This window comes from Pipra filicauda, unplaced genomic scaffold, assembly GCF_003945595.2.
Source record: "Pipra filicauda isolate LSUMZ 115617 unplaced genomic scaffold, ASM394559v2 scaffold121_size3267253_pilon, whole genome shotgun sequence".
In the NCBI taxonomy this organism is placed as follows: domain Eukaryota; kingdom Metazoa; phylum Chordata; class Aves; order Passeriformes; family Pipridae; genus Pipra; species Pipra filicauda.
In genome coordinates, this window is record NW_024103674.1 from 1434775 (window position 1) to 1453287 (window position 18513).

Here is an 18513-nt window from a genome sequence, read left to right on the forward strand (position 1 = left end):
TCAAATATTCGGCTGAACCCCCAAATCCTGCATTTAGAGGGGCAGTTCCGCAGGGGAAAAGTTCCCCACAGCCCAGCACCGCGGCAGGGATCACCCCAGGGACGGGATCCAGGGATCCTGTCCCGAGGGGAGCCGCAGTTTGCTTGTTCCCACGCGAACAAACGCCGGCCGCGAGTCAGTTTGGAGAACTAAAACTGGAAACCACCCGCTGGCCGCAGCACAAAGAGGGGCACCCGCAGGGGTTTCTCCCAGAGGGGCCGAGCGGGGGATGTGTCCCTGCGCATCCCCGTCGCCTCCCTTTGGCACGGACCCACGGTCTCGGTGCCACCGCAGCCACTGACCCCTCCAGCCCCTCTCCAGCCCCTTCTTCCCCTCGGGGCGGTGTCCGGTACCTCATTCCCCGCAGCGTCCTCGCTCCTTCCCGCCGCCACACGGGCCCTCGGCCGCGCGTTTCCCCTGAGGGCGGGCGGAGGCGGCGGCACCACCTCAGCCGGGGGCGGGAGCGGCGGCTGCCCCGGGGCCGTGTGGGCAAGGGCGGGTCCCGCTCCCGGGCTCCCGTTCCCGCTCCCCAGGGCCGCCCGCCGGCGGCTCCCCCGGGCCCGCCCCGCGAGAGGGCGCTGGCGGCGGCCCCGGGACCGCCGAGTTTGAAAAGTGCCGGTCCGGGCGGTCCGGGAGGAGCAATGGCGGCAATGGCGACCCCGCAGGTGAGCGCTGAGGGCTCGGGGGCGGTGGCGGGGTGAACCCCGCCTCGGGGGAGGGGGGTCTCCGCGACCTTCGGGGTGCCTGTGCCCTTCAGGGGTCCTTCTGTCCATCCTCCCTGCCGGGGAAGAACCGCGCCCCGCTCCGCCCTTTGGGGGTCCCTCCATCCATCCCCCCGCCAGGGAAGCACCGTGCCCCGCTCCGTGCGGACCCTCCTCAGAGGGGGCTGCACCGAGGGGCTTCCCGCCCCGGGGAGATGGGAGAGGGTGTGGGAAGCAAGTGGGATCCCCTAGAAACGTCCCTCTTCGCCTCAGGGAAATGGTGTTCGGGCCAAGTCGGTGCCCGCTGAGGGGAACTCGGCGTCGGGGAGGTGTGGGAGGGCGAGGCAGCAGCTGGGGCTGGCGCGGGGCCGGGAGGGCGGCCGGGCTCCGTGCTGGGAAAACAATCGTGTCTGGAACGAGCTCCCCGGAGAGGGGGAGATGCCCTGCCCTCCGCCCTTGAGGAGAAAGCTTCAAGCCTAATCTGGGAAAGAAGGGACGGAGAGACAGACACAAAGAGCGCTGGCTGCCGCCCCACCGGGTGCTCCCCATCCCGGTGCCTCCTGCGCTCGCTGCTTCCCAGCCTCGCCCTTGGAGTTGGGGAGGCTCCGGGCAGGACCACAAGTGCCTTTTTCCAGAGTTAGCGGTGGCTTTTTCTCGTAAGCAGAGAATCTGACTGGAGGCTGCTATATGCAGGGCTCATCCCTACGGCACAAAGTTGCCGCGAAAGATGGGATTTGAGATGTGCTGGAAACATGTGTGGACTGCAGGGAGGATGGCATGCTAGCTTATTAAATCAAATTATAAATCAGTTTCTGTGATAGTGGTGCAAGTGTAAGGGCCAGGTCTGCTCTGGGCTTTGTGCAGGTGAAACTTGTTTCCAAGCTTCACCATGGGTATAATGGATGGGATGGGATGGGAAGGGATCTTACTGGCTGCAATCCAGGGGATTATGTGTAACTCTGATAATGATGAAATTTTTGCTATGAGGAAGTAGACTGGACACTTGGGTAAGACACGAGCCTGGCGGAAGCCCTGGGCGAGCTCTGGCAGCCTCACTGCAAGTGCCAAAAGCGAGCTAATTTCAGCTTGTTTGGGTGTTTCTCTACAAGCTGTAAATATGTTTCAGGATTGTGTTGGAGATTGACACCACCAAAATTCATGAGCCAGAATACAAAAGCAAATGCAAATTCACCTTTCCCATCCTCTTCAATAATGGAATATTTAATCTTCCTGGTGCAAACAATGTCAGTGTTATGGCACTTCCTCATACACAGAGGGGAAGAAGGATCCAGTAAAACATATCATGCTTAGAATCTATATATATTTAGAAAGTCAGCATGGTGCATTAACTGATATTCAGATTAGCTTTTGGCAGAGTGATGTGGAAGAAAAATTAAGAACTGCCCAACTATACCTGTTCTCTGAATCAGTACCCAGGTCTCCATATTGAGCACCTTTGCTCTGAGTGTATCCAGGGGGAGATTTGCTTACGCCCATTTGCATAGTTTGGATAGAAGATAAGTCTCTGTGCTTTTATTAATTATTTAAATGAGAATTGCAACCAACAAACTCCTTTTAGTCACTTGCAACAGAGTGGATAAAGACCTTTTTGATTTTCCAACTTAGAGCTGGTAAAGGTTGCCTGTGACTCAGGAACTCCATGATTCAAGTTCTTCCTCACAAAACTTTGGATGTTTTTCAAAGCTCTGGCTTAGTTCCTGGCTTTACTAATTGGGCGAGAACTTCCTGGAATCAGGATGTTAATCTGAACCTTTTTGTTTTGTTACCAATCTGAACAACTCCTATTTTGGCTATTGTGGCCCAAACTTGGGTTTAGGCCAACTTTTAAAATAGTTTTTTTCCCTTTTTCTTTTTGCTATTAGACTGGAATTGTAGCAAAAACTGATTGAGGGTGTTTGGTTGGGTCTTTGATTAAAGGATTGTTTCTGGCCTAGGTTTTGGATGCACAGCACACTCTCAAAGTGCAGTATTGTACAGGAGTAACACAAACCCGATGTGGTTTGTTGTTGGAAATGTGGTCAACCTGTTACAGGGTGTGAAAGCAAGTCGGGATTCCTGAGTACTGTCTTTAGTCACTGATGTGCTGTGTGACATTAACTCAGTTACTGTAGTGGGGCTTGACCATTTCTTTTGCATTTGAGCAATGAATATGAGCCATTAATGTGAAGTTATTAATGTGTTCATTGCTTCGAATGCCTTAAAGCCTCTCTACCTGTTGAAGGGAGAAGCACAAGCTCTTGCTTGGATCTCTTCTGGTGTTAAGTGGCATCCTCAGGGATGCTTTACAGTTCCTGTCTGAGTCCAGTGGTTTTTTGGGCAGTGAGATAAAACCTCTGCTCTGCCCAAACTGGGCATGTCCAGAGTCTGTGACAGAGCAGTTCTGTCCAGAGCTGTTCCTGAGCCACATTTCACTAGAACAAGTGCTGTTGGAAATGAGGTAGAGCAACATAACAAGTGTGAATGCTACTAATGCAACCTATAATAATAATAATGTTTGAAGTGGCCTTTAGAGAATAGAGATTGAGACACCACTCTGCTCACCTTTTTAGGTACAGCAGACAGTCAAACTTATTCTTTTGCTTGTTCATTTGTAGAAACAGCTGTAGAGTTTACATTTTTCTTCTTCAAGGCTAACAGCTGAGAGTTAACACATGCTTATGTGATTTCTAAAAGCTCTATCAAATTATCTGAGATTTGTCTTTGAGCAGTCAGCATCAAGGCATAATCAGATAAAAATCTGTACTGGTAAAAATTAATGTTGATCAGAACAAGAGCAAATGTTGGCTGGGCTTTGATACTTGAAGAACAAAGACATGAGCAGACATTAAATAACAAGGAGACAAGTAAGATGAAGGCTTTACTCCGTTATGGTTTAAAACCAAATTAAGGGCGTGTTAAGGTCAAAGTTGTGTTCTGTCCTCTGTAATTGAAATGTAGGTCTTGAAAATTTGATGAAAAGATTGTCTTCAGAATTTCTGAACGAAACAAAGGAGCGGAATCTTATGAGGGTGTTGCTGTGCCGTAAAAATGGTTGGAGTGTGTTCTCTCTGAAATCCTCTTGCCCAACACTCTTTGGCTGCAGGGCAGCTGCCTCTTGCAGCTGGACAATGCTGTGAACTTAATGGATCCAAGTTTCCAGCAGAAACTGGAGGGTGAGAAGGAGCTGCTTCGCAGGGCAATACAGAAAGAGCTGAAGATTAAAGAGGGAGCAGAAAACCTGCGCAAAGCGACGACGGACAGAAAGAACCTTGTTCATATCGAGCACGTGCTGAAATCTTCCAACCGGAAACTGGAGCAGCTGCACTGGGAACTGCAGGAGCTCAATGCAAGGATTGTAATAACAGACAAAGAGGAGAGTAAGACAGGTAGGTCTTGGGGCATGACTGACAGGAAAATTGTCCCATAGTGCTTCAATGGTTATAGATATGGAATTGATACAAGAGAAGATGATTAATGGTATTGATTGTGTTGTTTGTGCAGATGGATCTGCATCTCCAGATCCTTGTCTCTGGGAAAGAAACCCAGACCCCATGGCAAGGAAGGTTGAAGCTCTGAAAAAGCAGCTGCATGTTGAAATGAAAGTGAAACAAGGAGCTGAGAACATGATCCAAATGTATTCAACATCCAAGGTAAGCAGGAATAATCAGCCATATTGGAACATGGATTCCTGGATCAAAATTCGTATTTGAAGTCTGTACAGAATTGTGTTCTGTATAACTGTATAATTGTATAATTGTGTTCTGTATAACTCTCTGATAATTGGTGTGGGAGAAAAATGCATTTGCAAAGCTTGCCTGCTGAATCCTAGCTCTGTGTTTTTGGTCTCAGCATAGTGACAGCACATCATGTTACTGCTCATTAGGGTGGAATAAGAGGCACATTTAGTCACTGACTTGAGGAAAGAGTTAACAAAGCATTGGAACTGTACACTGATTTGGTGTGATGTTTGGATATCACTGGTTGTTATAAAGCACAGCAAGTGGCATCTCTTTATGTGAGAAAAGTTTTCAGAAGTTTACTGGGTTCACATTCATCCCACTTTTTGAGTTTGGCGTAATCATATTTAAAAGCCAAAGGATAACTTAAAAAAATTTAAAATCCAAGCTTATTAGGAAGGTTAATTCAGTAAGACCAGCAGTGTGGAGGGTTGTGATATTTTTATTTGTTCAAAACCTCTGCTCCCAGAGCACCGTAGGTGCCATTAGCCAGGGAACAACAGGTCTCAATGACTGCAGGGTTTGGTATTAACTGGACGTGTCCTTGACCTGTCCTCTCCTTCTGCAAATGGAGATTGTGATCTCAGTCCTTGACCCTCAGCGGTGCCTGCTTTACATAACCACTCCTGTATTCCATCCCAGGGTCATTTGTGACCCTTCTTGCAAGTGCCACCTCACCTTCATGAGTCAGCACATCGTTGTAACCCATTTTTAATGATCACGGGTCTCTCTCTGCTCTGCTTTCCCTTGGCAGGAGCGGAAGCTCCTGGCAACAGCTCAGCAGATGCTTCAGGACAGCAAGACCAAGATTGAGATAATCCGCATGCACATTGTGAAAGTGTCTCAGGCAGCAGGAGGGATGGAAGATGCCGTGGATCCAGCAGGTAAAATGCTGATACAGCCCAGAGCAGATGCAGCCAAAGCTGTAAGAGCCACAGTACTCAGTAGATTTTCATCCTTACCATGTTCTGTCTGGGCAGTGAGGATGGGGAGCACCATCAGTGCTTTGGAGCTGCGTATTGAGGAGCTGAGGCACCACCTGCGCATCGAAGCTGCTGTTGCTGAGGGGGCAAAAAATGTGCTGAAGATCCTCGGGGGGAGTCGGGTCCAGGATCGCAAGTTCCTGGCTGAGGTAAGTGGGTGTTGCTCAGGCCTTCTTGGGTGGTTTCATGCCTCCACGTTAGTGATTTAGCATGAATGGAGGTAACCAAGTTACTAATTTAGGAGGTTCCTGTCTCTCTGTGAGGACGGACTGGTTGGGGTCACTTTCCCTTTTAGGGATAGCATTCCTTCCTTTGGTGAAATTTCTCAGGAACATCAAAAGTGACATTGATGGGGTGCTCAAGATCTATGGGAAAATATTTCATCTTGTTCCTTTATTAGCAAGATGTTGTCTTGTTGTGTTATTTTGAAGCTTACTTGAGTTCATAAAGGATTAATAGTACTTTGACTGGGGCTGTACACTGAGAATTCCTGCCTGTTTTCTGTTCCACTTCCCACTGGTAGGCTCAGGGTCGTTTGCAAGAGTCCTCTCAGAAGATTGACCTGTTGCGCTTGTCCTTGGAACGGCAGCTCAGTGAGCTTTCTCCTGATCACCCAAAGAGAGCACTCATCAAACAGGATCTGGTGAACACCTCGTCCCTGGGAGCCCGGCATGGCAGCATCCAACCCACCCCAGTCATCAAACCCACAGCCCTCACAGGTACGGGAATCCTGCATGGCCTGTTGCTGTGAGAGGGGAAAAACAAGTTGTATTTCTTTCTGTTGTTGTAATGCCTCTTGTTATACGGACATTGGATTTTCTAGGAATTGGACTTATGTCTTCTAGGCCAGGAGAGCTTTCTGATCACGTGGATTTGCAGTCTATTAATCTGGAGTCAATTTGAGCTATTAACCAAGAAATCATGAATCTGAGAAATTCTTGTTGAGGACAGGCTGACTAGAATCACTTCATCTTTTACATAATAATGCTCCTTTACTCTCCTAAAATTCCTCAGGAACACTGGAAGTGAGACTGATGGGGTGTCAGGATCTATTGGAAAACGTTCCAGGACGTTCCCGAATGACTAGTTCTTCTCCCATCTGTGGCAGCCCAAGTGATTTGAGGTCCCTTTCCCGGACACGAGTTGGCCTGGGCATCCATGGCCGTGGTGTTGCAGGGAAGTACCTGCGGAGTGAAGAGCCATGTAGTGAGTATGGAGTTCACTGTTGACCTCTGAGGGGCACATGGGAGCAAGGAGGTCTCTCATCGTGGTGCTGGCTTAGCCTGGTATGAGTGTTGTTATAAAACACCTGATTTCTGCAAAACTAATAGAGAGAATGTATTGCATCACACCTGGTTCCAGAACTGTCCTAGAAATTACATTTGGTTGGGATGTTCACCTTCAGCGTGAGAGGTTTTCCTTGGTAAAAGGTTATAGTCCATATTTTCTCCTTTGTCCAGATGAGGTCCTTGCTGTGCTCAAAGTGGACAACAAAGTGGTTGGCCAAACAAACTGGGGACCAGTTAATAACCAGGCATGGGACCAGAGCTTTGTCATTGAGCTGGACCGGGTGAGTCTGCCCCAGATTCCTGTGCTGTGTTTGTTTTCCCATTTCTCCTTACCTGATTTGCTTGTTTAGCTTCGTTTCCACTTGATTCAACTCTCTATTGCTGCTGTCCCCGTGTCCTTTGATGTGCCACTTATCTCAGCCTTCCCCTGAAGGCAGAGCATGTCTGCCAGACATTCAGCCTGAGCAGCATCTGTTGTCCTTCTCTGCTTATCTGAGTTTTATTTCATCTTATCAGCAAAGTGGCTCTCAGGGATTTCTAAATGGGGAGCCAAGACAGCAACCTCCAAGATGGTCTGTAGCTAAGAAGATCTGAAAACATGAAAAGCAGAGAAGAGGGGGACTAAAGAAATTTTTTATGTGTACTCTTTATTATAGATTTTTTTTTTTTCTTTTGCAACGGCGTGCGTGTGCCATTTCCAGAGCGTGGGGCAGGATGTGACTCTTGTGCTTTTGTTTGTTTTTCTACCCCATCTCACCAGTCTCGTGAGCTAGAAATTGCAGTTTATTGGAGGGACTGGAGAGAGCTCTGTGCAGTGAAGTTTTTACGTTTGGATGATTTTCTGGATAACGAACGTCACGGGATGTGCCTCTCGCTCGAGCCCCAGGGGATGCTTTTTGCAGAGGTATAAATGTAAGCTTTGTTTCTTTTTCAGAGAACTCTGTCTGGTTAGGGTGCCTGCCCTGAAAGCAGTTGTTCAACCCAGAGTACAAGGAATGGAAGGAGCAGTAATCCAGAAGGGTAGAATGACTCCTGAAATCCCTTTGCACCAATATCCCACATAAGAATAAGGAACAACACAATATAATAGATGTACACATGCCATAGCCTGGAGTGACTCTTCAGCTGCTCCACTGTAATTATGTGTGTGTGTCCTGTGAAATCCATTGGTTTTTATTTGCTTTCATTATGAATCATCAGTGACACTTTAATTAAGCATATAGCTTAATGCTCAGGATTGAATCACAGACTGCAGAATCAGAGATCCAAATTCCCTCTGGCTATGCTTATTTTATCATCTTTCTGAGGCTAATAATATCTTTAAGTACCATCAGTGAAGAGATCAGCTAGATAATCCCTTAAAAGCCACTGTAACTTTCTCTTTTGTGTTGTGATGGAAGTTCCTGTGGTTGTCTTTCCAAAGTAGGATCTGGACCTCATGTACCAAAATTTGTCTCGTCTCCCTGCCTTCTTGATTTCTTGTGGTTGTTTTGTGGTGGTTGGTTTTGTTATTTTTGGTTTTTACTTCTGTGCCATGAACTACTGTGCTTGTTACCCTACAAATGGATGTGTTCTTTATGCATGGCTTTACAAACTGGAGAAATTTTCTTTGGGTTAGGAATTAGTCTTAATTCTAGGAGTTTTCTACATTCCCAGTAGCAGAGAATTTTGACAGCTAAACCCACAGTTGAAGTAAGAGCTGTTTAGAGACTAAAGCCAGAATAGCACAATCTGGAGTCTATGGAAGTGACTCCTAACTTACCAAACAGATAGGAATGGAGAACTTGACGAGGAAACAGGCATGTGGGAAAGTTTGGGTTTACAGTTTGAACGAAGAATCCTGACAAATCCCTGTGGCTTCTCTGACAGGTGATGTTCTGCAATCCTGTCATCGAGAGGAAGCCAAAACTGCAGCGACAGAAGCGCATTTTCCCCAAGCAGAAAGGTGAGGGGCTGGACAGCCGAGTGCTCACTGTCTGGGGCACGAGGGTGAGGGCAGGGGTTTCCCCTTTGATCTGTGAGACATTAAAATGCCTGCTAATTACTGTGTATGTGGAAGTTTGTTCAGTCAGTAAGTGCAGGCAGCCTGGCTGCAGCACAGTCTGTGATGTGACATTGTCATGGTGTTGCTATTCACAGTTAACATTGGCAGGAAGATATAACTGCTGGTTATTTAACAGACTTCTTAGCTCTGGGGCCTCCAGCATAAGAAGGATGTGGACCTCTTGGAGCAAAGGCCACAAGGTGCTCAGAGGGCTGGAACACCTCTGGTCTGGAGGCAGACTGAGACTTGGGGCTGCTCAGCCTGGAGAAGAAAAGACTGTGGGGAGACCTTAGAGCCCTTCTCAGTGCCTAGAAAGGGGCTCCAAGAGAGCTGGAGAGGGACTTTGGACAAGGGCCTGGAGTGACTGGACAAGGGGGAATGGCTTCCCACTGCCAGAGGACAAGGTTAGATGAAATCTTAGGAAGAAATTCTTCCCTGTGAGGGTGGTGAGGTTGTCCAGAGAAGCTGTGGCTGCCCCATCCCTGGAAGTGTCCAAGGCCAGGTTGGAGGGGGCTTGAAGCAACCTGGGCTAGTGGAAGGTGTCCCTGCCCATGGCAGGGGATGTTGGAATGAGATGATTTTTAAGGTCCCTTCCAACGCAAACCATTCTGAGATTCTGTGGTAAGATCCAGGACTGAAACTGCACTAATTTAACCAGCAATGCTGTTACTGATGAGCAGATTTTGGAAGGTTTTCTGGAAAATTCTGAATTATAGAAGACTGGCATGAACAGGCTAATGACTGTCTGTCAAGTCTTTAAAGCTGGCATCTCAGATTCGTGAGATTTATGGACTGCAATAACTTACATACTTCCTTTTTTCTCTGCAAATTCTTCCTTGAGAGGCTGAATAACGTAAAACTTTACATACTGAGATTTTGTGGCAGTGAGGATAAATGAGATTTTATATTCTTCAGAAAGTAGTAAAGATAACAAAACATCCCAATTGTTTAACTCTTTTTAAGACATTTTCAAAAACTTTCTGTTAACAGGCTGCATGATTAAACAGGCTGCAGTGTTGAAATACAAGAAAATCTGACTTAAAAGAATATAAATTTTTAACATTATGCAGATTCATCTTGAGGATTGTTATGATATTGTATGGAGGTGAACTTAGGTGAAATATTAGATGTGTTTCATCATCATTATTAAACTTTCTTCCCTGAGAAATGCCCATTTTCCCAGGGCTACGTTTTTGGATAACTCATTTGGGTGAAAACTGTAATTACATGAGACTGTATGTGTTACATGAGACTGTATGTGTTACATGAGACTGTATGTGTTGTCATCTCACTGGTGTTTTGACTCTGACTCCTCCAGGGAAGGAATTTCTCCGAGCTCCTCAGATGAACATGAATGTTGCTGCCTGGGGTCGCCTGATGATGAGTTTCCTCCCTCCCTGCAGCTCCATCAGCACTCTGAGTCCCCCACTCCATGATCCCACTCAGACAGACTTTTCTCCAGTTTCCCCACAAAGTCCTGCAGATTCAGGGTCCAAACTGAGTGGGTAAGTCATGTTCTGAGTGTTGCTGGATGACACGCTGGAATGGGGGATAGATATTAAAATTCTGTTACATCTTACTAAGGTGGAAGAAGACACTGATGAGAAAAATGTATCTGTCTACACAAAAAGATGTAAAATTTCTGTGCTGTAAAGGAAAGAAAATTCCACTCATTAAATGTCTTCACCAGTACAGTAACCGATCTAGGCAAGGTCACCATGTGGTTGTTGTGATAAAAATGCACATGTACTCCAACCACTGGCCTAGTGTGGCACTCAGAAGGGACATAGCTAAGCTTTTAAATGTACTGTAGAAGAAAGTTCCCCCAAAATAAATTTTTTAATTGTTGGAGTTAATTTTTAGAGAATTGGTCATTCTCTAAAGAGATTATTCCCACTGACACACAAGACCTAGAAAAGAAAAATACTTGAGTCAACTGCTGTGTTAGTACTAAATATCAAGATTTCCTATAAATTCTTGATCATACTTATTTCTACAGACCTGTGTTTCCTTGGTTTTATAGTGTCAGAAAGCCAGTGTTGGAATGTGAGTCTAACCAACTTTTAATTAATTTAGAAGACTTTGTTGATACTTCATAGACTTTTGGTGTGAATCAGGGAATCCTGTTGTTCAGTGATTTGGAGTGAACTAACACAGCAAAAGTGACACAAAGGTGTCTGTGTACAATACTCATCCCTAAGGCAGAATCTCCTTCAATTCTGTCTCACAAATGCAGTGACTTCCCTGTGGCTAAGCTCACCTTTGCTGATGAAGCACCACCCAAGCCTCCACGCCTTTTCCTGATGGCCAACTCCAAGGAATCAGCACCATCTCCTGCAGATTCCCCGGTAATCACATGGGCTAATTGGGAAACTTGTCTTTGTTGGTTGGTGTCCTTTCAAAACCTGGTCCTTCTTATTTGTTTATTACTGCAGAAATTCACTGTACTTTAGGCAAACACCTCCTCGTTAGCTGTCTGATCTCCATGGATTCAGAATCCAGGGTGCTGTTTTGGCATGGAGTCTTCACAAAGAGTTGCACTTCTTTCTTTCTCTTTTCTTTCCCCTTTTTAAAAAAATTATAATTTGCTTTTCTTAGAGAAGCAAAATGGAGGTAGGTCAGCATTGGGAGTCCAGGGCAAGAGTACAGAAGAGATGACTGCCCAGAGAAAGCAGGAAAGGAGGGCCAGCAGGCTTTTAGGAGCAGATGAAGTTCTTTGTCATTAAAATAATGGGCAAAACCAAGAGCAGTTCTGCTTTTGTGATGGGAAGGAGCAGGAAAATTGCTTTGAGTAGTAAAATGGTTAATGACCTGTGTTCTACCACATCTTACCCTTTCTCATTTGGCTTGGTGATAGAGGAAACTACAGTCTTTGATCATTGTGACTCTTTTGACGTGACAGGCCTTTTTTCTGGGAAGGAAATGTTCTACCCTAGACTTTTAGAAGTGTTTATTTTAAAAGGTTTGACCCTATAAAAATATTTTATGTGGGAATAGCTTTATGTGCCCACAGACAATCTGTTTTCATGCTGCTTCCCCCTGAGCAGAGGTGATGACCAACTGCAAGAACTTGGCTGTGGTTATGCTGGACCTTGGCAGAGGAGAAAATTTGGATGTGGGTGTTCAGGTCAGATTCCAGAGGACGACCCACTGTATTTTTCTTTCTCTTCCTAGTGCCTGAAGAGGCTGCATGTTGAGGAGAAGTCCTGCAGTTCTGCTGTAACAGGATTTCCAATCCCAACGTCTCCAAGGTAACTGTGGACAGCACGGGCTGCCTTGGGTCACGGGTTAGAGTCACTGGGCTGAAATTTTTTAGCATGCAGTCTAAAATTCTGCTCAAGGTGTGCTTTGATTTCTTAGCACCAGATTCTTAGTTCTGAGTGAGGACAATACCATGAAAGCTCTTCATTCCACTCACTGGAGGAGTATGGAGTGTCTGTTGCCTTTCAAAGATGATCCTGGACTAAAGCATTTAGGTTTTTATTTAAAAAAGAAAAATTCTTTCCCAGCAATTCTGTAGCCTGAGTTTCCTTATGGCTGACATTACATTCTAAAGCATCTATTTATTCAGCTACTTTTTTCCAGCAACATGTTATGTCTGTTGTCTCAGTGTGTTTTATTTCCAGTTCCTGTTTGAGAACTTCCTTTCTCCTTATGCCCTTATCCTGCCAGCACTGTGGACATGTTCATGTCTGATTACCACAGTTGATTCTGAGCCTGCCGAAAGGAGCGTAGGAGAAATTGGATTTTACCACCCCAAGGAGGTGGGGGTGGAGGGGAACTAATCCTGTTATAGGAAGTGACAGAGAGAGCAGCCTTGGAGAGTCAGGATTGTTCCTCTTGTTGCCAGTACAGATGGAAGTGCTCCCAGCCACTGGGAGCACTTCCCTCACTTTAAGATTCCTATTTCCTATTTTCAGTGGCAGAACAGCAGCAGCCCTTAGCTGTCAGGATTTCAGCTTAGGTGAGGAGTGGTTGGCACAGCTGTTTGCTTTCCCTTTTGCTAAAGAGAGCTCCTTCCCCTAGCACAAACACACACTCCTTTGTTATCTGCTCGTGCATGTCTTGGGGATTGTCTCAGCAACTCTTCTGTTTGTCTGCAGGAAAAGGACAGTTCAGCTGGAGGATTTTCACTGCATCGCTATGCTGGGCCGTGGCCATTTTGGGAAGGTAGTACAGAAGGACACTGGAGCAGGGCAGTGGGGCTGTGGTTGTGAAGATGGGGCTCTGCTTTGGGGTCTGAATAGAGACATTGCAGTACAGGAGAGATTTGTAGCAATGCAGATACAGAACAAACCCAGCCCAGCCACACAAGCAGCTGAAAATGGTTGTTAACAGTCAAAGCTCCTGAAGATTTGTGGCTTCAAAGCCTGGAGAAAACCGTCCTGGGAGTGCTAAATCATTTCATAAAGCACACCATTGCCATCCCTTTCATTATTATGAGGATCAGTTGTGGAATAGCTCCATTCCCAAAATCTGTGTGCTTGCTTGCTGTGAGAGCTCGTGAAGCACTGGGCCAGCTGTGAGAACATAACTTACACTGACATCCTCCTGCACTGCTGCAGCTCAAGGAGCAGAGCTCTGTTTTTGGAGTTCCTTGAGCTGGGCTTTGAGAATGACTGTCTGGAATGGATGGAAATAGTTTGTGTCAATGGGAGTTGAAGAGATTTGTTTGAAGTACAGCTTTTCTGTTGTTTTTCAGGTACTGCTGGCCCAATACAAGGCAACTGGGAAGCTGTATGCCATCAAAGCCTTGAAGAAAAAAGACATTATCAGGAGAGATGAAATTGATAGGTGAGCTTTGTTTGGAGATGGTACTATTGCCAGAGGCTGAGTTAACACACCTGTAATCAAGTGTTAGTATAATGTGTTCTGGCCATGGTACTGTTAAGGTTAAATGTGACCTTAAGTCTTGGATAACTAAAATCAGGAATAAACAAACTTATAATGGGGTCTAACTTTTGTAAGAATGACACCTGAAGAACCCTCTAAAAGTCAAGGTTTGCAAGTGTATAAGAGAAATATTTGCATTGGCCCTCACTTTTTATTTCTCTAACTTAAGATGTAATGATTTTCTCCTTCATCCTGTCTTGCTCAAAACAGTCTTTTCTGCCAAGTTTTAACGTTGATGTTTTTGTTCTTTGAATCCTGGCAGCTTGAACTGTGAGAAGAGAATATTTGAAGTGGTCAATTCTTCTGATCACCCATTCCTTGTGAACATGTTTGCATGTTTCCAGACACCTCATCATGCCTGTTTTGTGATGGAATACACTCCAGGGGGGGATCTGATGATGCGCATACACGAGGATGTCTTTCCAGAGCATATGGCACAGTGAGTTAGAATTAGTCAACTCTCCAGGCACTATAAATTTTTAACTCGAATCTCATATATATTTCCTGATAACTGTTTCTGTCTTTTAGGTTTTATACAGCCTGTGTAGTCCTGGGGCTCCAGTTCTTGCATGAGAAGAAAATTGTTTATAGGTAAGGCAGCAGAGACTCAAGTATAAGTTTGGCAACTTGGAAGTTGGTTTCTCCTGTAGCTGTGTCTGGAGCTCACTATTTTGCTGGGGTTTCTAATCTTTCTGTCTGTCTTTATTTCCTCCACTGCCTGTTGCTATCAGCATGTTCATCGTGCTCACAGTAAAGAAAGTCACCTAGAAGCAGTTCATCTGGCATGTTGCAGGTGATTAATCCTCTGTGACATGTCAATACATTCTGGGGGGCACCTGTAAGTTACTGCTTTCCTTTTTTCTTGGTAGTCAAGTAATTTGTTATGCTGTTGTGGGAGCCCTGTTCCAGATGACTTAGCCCCACTCAGCTCAAAGCTGCTTTGTGAGCCTTTTGTTTAGAGGAAAATATCAATAAATTAAGGGGAATCTTCCAAATAATATATGATTTAATCCAAATGTAGACTTTACTCAGTTTAGTTTTTATTCTGTATATTAACACTACCTTCTGCCTCTTGCAAAAAAATATGTTGGATGGCATTCCTGAGACTTCAGCCACTGTTTTCTTAAATCTCCTTTGCCTGCAGGGACCTGAAACTGGATAATCTCCTTTTAGATGCTGAAGGATTTGTGAAGATTGCAGATTTTGGATTGTGTAAAGAAGGTGAGGGACTGGAGAAACTGAAATGGAGCCATGAGGATTAGTTTAGGATCTGGGCTGTAGTAAGTGGATGTGTGTAACTTGTATTAATTCCCATTTTAAAAATTAAAAGAAAAACAAAACCAACAAACCAAACAACAAAAAACCTCACTTATCTGGCCATGATGAACTTGGGAAGAGTACTTTGTCCTTTAATCTTCAGGAAACCCGTGAAGGCTTTTAAAATGTGCTTGTTTGTTCAAGGAGCCAGAATATAGGATACTATAAAATGTGTACATGAGTAAATGAGCAATGGAATCTGCAGGAGGTTCTCTTGGTTTTGCTATTTGTTTAAACACTGTCTGTATATTTGTTATTTGGAGCTGTTGGGGGCCTCAGCTTTCCCATTTCCTCACTGGCATTTACAAGCCTTGTTGAGAACTCTTGCCCAGGTAACAACATCAGGTGACAAACTACAGCTCTCAGAGGCAAGGCTGCCTGTGATCCATTCAGTTATGTGTGCTGGATTTTACAAGTGTCCTTTTCCAACAGGAATAGGTTTTGGAGACCGGACAAACACCTTCTGTGGCACCCCTGAATTCCTGGCTCCAGAAGTCCTGACGGACATCTCGTACACACGGGCAGTGGACTGGTGGGGACTGGGTGTGCTCATTTATGAGATGCTTGTTGGTGAGGTAAGGCCACCTTTCCTCAGGGGATCTCACTAACCAGGCTTGGGGACCAGACCACTTCAGAGAAAATTTGCTAAATGTAGCCAGTTATTTATTATTACTTCAGTTACATTTTCCTCATTCATTGTACTTGCCAAACGTTAATTAATCCAACAGCTCCCTGCTATTCTCATCCCTGTTTAATAGTGAGGAGTGGGTGGTATTTGTATTAAATAATAGAATGTCCCCATTGCAGTCACCATTCCCTGGAGATGACGAGGAGGAAGTCTTTGACAGCATAGTCAATGATGAAGTCCGGTATCCACGATTCCTTTCAGCTGAGGCACTTTCTATAATCCGGAAGGTAATGGGCTTGGTGGGTCTCTGGGAGCCTGAGGAATTGTGAGTGGATCCAGAGGGACTCAATTAGGACTGGATACATCTGTGTGTGTAATCTGGAGCTGCCTACACAGACTAAGGAAACATTTAACATTTACACATATTTTTCCTTTCCATCTCTTTACATAAATGCAGTCCTTCTGTGTAAGGATGACTAAGCAGGCTGCTTACTGTTCCTGCTAAGTCTGACATGGAGAAGTGTTGATTCAAGGGCAGGAGTGTCAGAGCCATTCAGTGGAGATGGCTGGACTCAGGGTTTGAATGTGGCCCTGTAGTCACAGGTGCACAATTAAGCTGAGATGCTTCACGCCGTTTATAGCAGGTATCTTATTGCTGTTGGCAAGTTGTTTACAAGGAACTAGGTCTGAGCTATTCCTGGCAGATGACCTTGGTGCAAAGTGAAAATGAGAAGATACTGAGGGCTCAGTCCATCCCCTTTCTTTTGTTTTTCTCTCTGGAACATTATTTCTGTCCATCCTTGTTCCCGCTGTTTAATTTTGAACCGATATTTCTGCAGCTGCTTCGGAAATGTCCAGAGCGTAGACTGGGAGCAGGGGAGAAAGATGCAGAAGAGATTAAAATCCAGCCCTTTTTTAAGGTAGGAACTCGCTTTATTTCCCTCCCCATCATTTTTTGTGTCTGAGCTGAGAGTGATTTGCTCTCTGTTGGTGTTGAGGCATATTTCCATCAGTGAGATCTTAGTGATAGTTTCTGTTGCACCTCATTGCTCCATTCAGGAATATGTGTTTTAATTCACAGTTGAAATGGCATCCCACGTGTTTTCTGGGATCTGTAAGCTGCCAGAGCCCCTTTGTTATTTCTGATTGTGCTGCTTCTATGTACAAATACAATTAACTTTAAAGACATCAACAAATACTCCTTTTTAAATGAAGCTGCAGCATCAAAGATGCTGTGTAGTGATGACAGTGATTGCCAGTCAGTCTATTTGATGGCAGCTGCATTTGTCAATCTGGCTTGTTCCCTTCTCTTACAGGGAATTGATTGGGATGCCTTGCTTGCCAGGAGACTGAAGCCCCCCTTTGTGCCCACGTTGAGAGATCCAACAGACATCAGCAACTTTGATGAAGAGTTCACCTCCCAAAAGCCAATCCTCACTCCCCCCGAGAGGGTTGCTCTCCTCACCCACAAGGAGCAGACTGTCTTCAAGAACTTTGACTTTGTTTCCAGACACCTTTTAGATGTGTGACTCCTGTGCCATATAAAACATGAAGAGATTGTTACCACCTTGAGAGGACTTGGCATGGGCAGTGGAAAAGTCAACAGGATCCATAGTACAGGTAGTGCTGCCCTGCAGCAGTTAATGTGCTGTGGGTTTTCCAGCCTCATCTGTTGGAAGGATCCTGGATGTCAGTTATCTTTAAAAAATAATTAATGTTTGACTGGATATATCTTCTGCTGTCACTGAATATAGATGGAAATTTGGAATTTAAGCTGGACTCAAATCATCTCTTCAGCCCAGGTTACTCTTTGAAAAAAGCCTAAGTAAGTAGTGTGGCTTTTTAAAGTTGTAGAGTAGCAGGGGAGTGGCCTCTTCTCACCTATTTTCTAGAGAAGAGATGCAGCATTTCCTCCTGGTAATGATTTTATGCCATTTCCCACTCATAAATATGTGTATGCCAGACAAGGAGTGGATTTTAACATAACCAAGACAATGATTGTTTGATAATGGTCCAAGTGATTTATCTTAAGGAAAATTAATCTCTTTCTACTTCTTTAAGGATGCCAAATATTAGCCATTGTTTTTAATGATATAAAACCCCACAGCTTTGCACGTTTTTCCTTTTTTTGAAAATAAAGATATCTTTCCTTATATTAAATGTTCAGCTTTGCATCTCCTTTGTGTTCGCTGAATGTTTTAGATTAGGGCTAACCACAGTCTGCTCAACAGGCAGGATTTTATTTTGCTCTGTAAATGTCAATAGTAATATTTTTTTTCTTCCTCCTCACTCAGGTTGTCTGTGTACATATTGCACGGTGTCATCAGCTGGCACATACCAATGACTGCAGTCAGGTTGTCTCTCCACACAGTTTATCAATGTGTATATCCTGCATCTTTTTTGGGGACAGCTAAGTAATGACTGTTAATACTGGAAAAACACCAAGTCAAAGATGATTTCATTTGCCTGGTAAAATACCTTGTAATTACACTTAATAAGATACATTTTCATCTCTTAAATCCATGTTACCTTGTTGAGCAAAAAGGGGAGGTTGAAGCATCACACTGATGCAAACAGGGACAGAGTCATTGCTCTTTCAGTTTTTCTTTACCAGATGTAGACAGGAGGGGGGGGGACTAAGGCAGCTGAGCTGATCTGAAGATAAGGATCTAGAGAATTGGCCTTGTTAAACCAGGACTGGTCCAAATGCTTCAGAATTCAACACAGTAAGAGATGTGTTTGTGCAAAACACACTGAACCTGGATTTCCTATTTTCAGAGCCAAGTATAAGTGCTGCTGAAAATTCCCTCCTACAAAGGTCCTTTCAACCTCCTGCTCAGACTGGCAGGACACTGGCCCCTTTGGAGCAGGATACCCGTTTT

At 44.9% G+C, this 18513-nt stretch overlaps 1 protein-coding gene across 1 annotated transcript; it reads left to right on the forward strand.

Moving 5' to 3' along the window:
- The first annotated feature begins 568 nt into the window (after positions 1-568).
- PKN3 (protein kinase N3) lies at positions 569-17791 on the forward strand. Its single transcript, XM_027729830.2, has 22 exons — positions 569-704; positions 3844-4126; positions 4242-4390; positions 5232-5361; positions 5458-5609; positions 5984-6179; positions 6475-6666; positions 6921-7030; positions 7510-7653; positions 8619-8694; positions 10112-10298; positions 11030-11141; positions 11968-12044; positions 12897-12963; positions 13496-13587; positions 13949-14125; positions 14215-14277; positions 14831-14907; positions 15436-15578; positions 15811-15918; positions 16471-16551; positions 16948-17791. Exons 1-22 carry the CDS (start codon positions 681-683, stop codon positions 17158-17160), a joined length of 2853 nt encoding a protein of 950 aa, XP_027585631.1. The 5' UTR covers positions 569-680; the 3' UTR covers positions 17161-17791.
- The last annotated feature ends 722 nt before the right edge of the window (positions 17792-18513 follow it).

What these genes read in the sequence shown, in the direction of transcription:
- PKN3 (XM_027729830.2), top strand. Translation starts at nt 681, where the DNA reads ATGGCGGCAATGGCGACCCCGCAG. An exon ending in CAAACCCACAGCCCTCACAG is followed by an intron (nt 6,180 to 6,474) that starts GTACGGGAATCC and finishes AAAATTCCTCAG; the next exon opens with GAACACTGGAAGTGAGACTG. An exon ending in CATCTCCTGCAGATTCCCCG is followed by an intron (nt 11,142 to 11,967) that starts GTAATCACATGG and finishes TTCTCTTCCTAG; the next exon opens with TGCCTGAAGAGGCTGCATGT.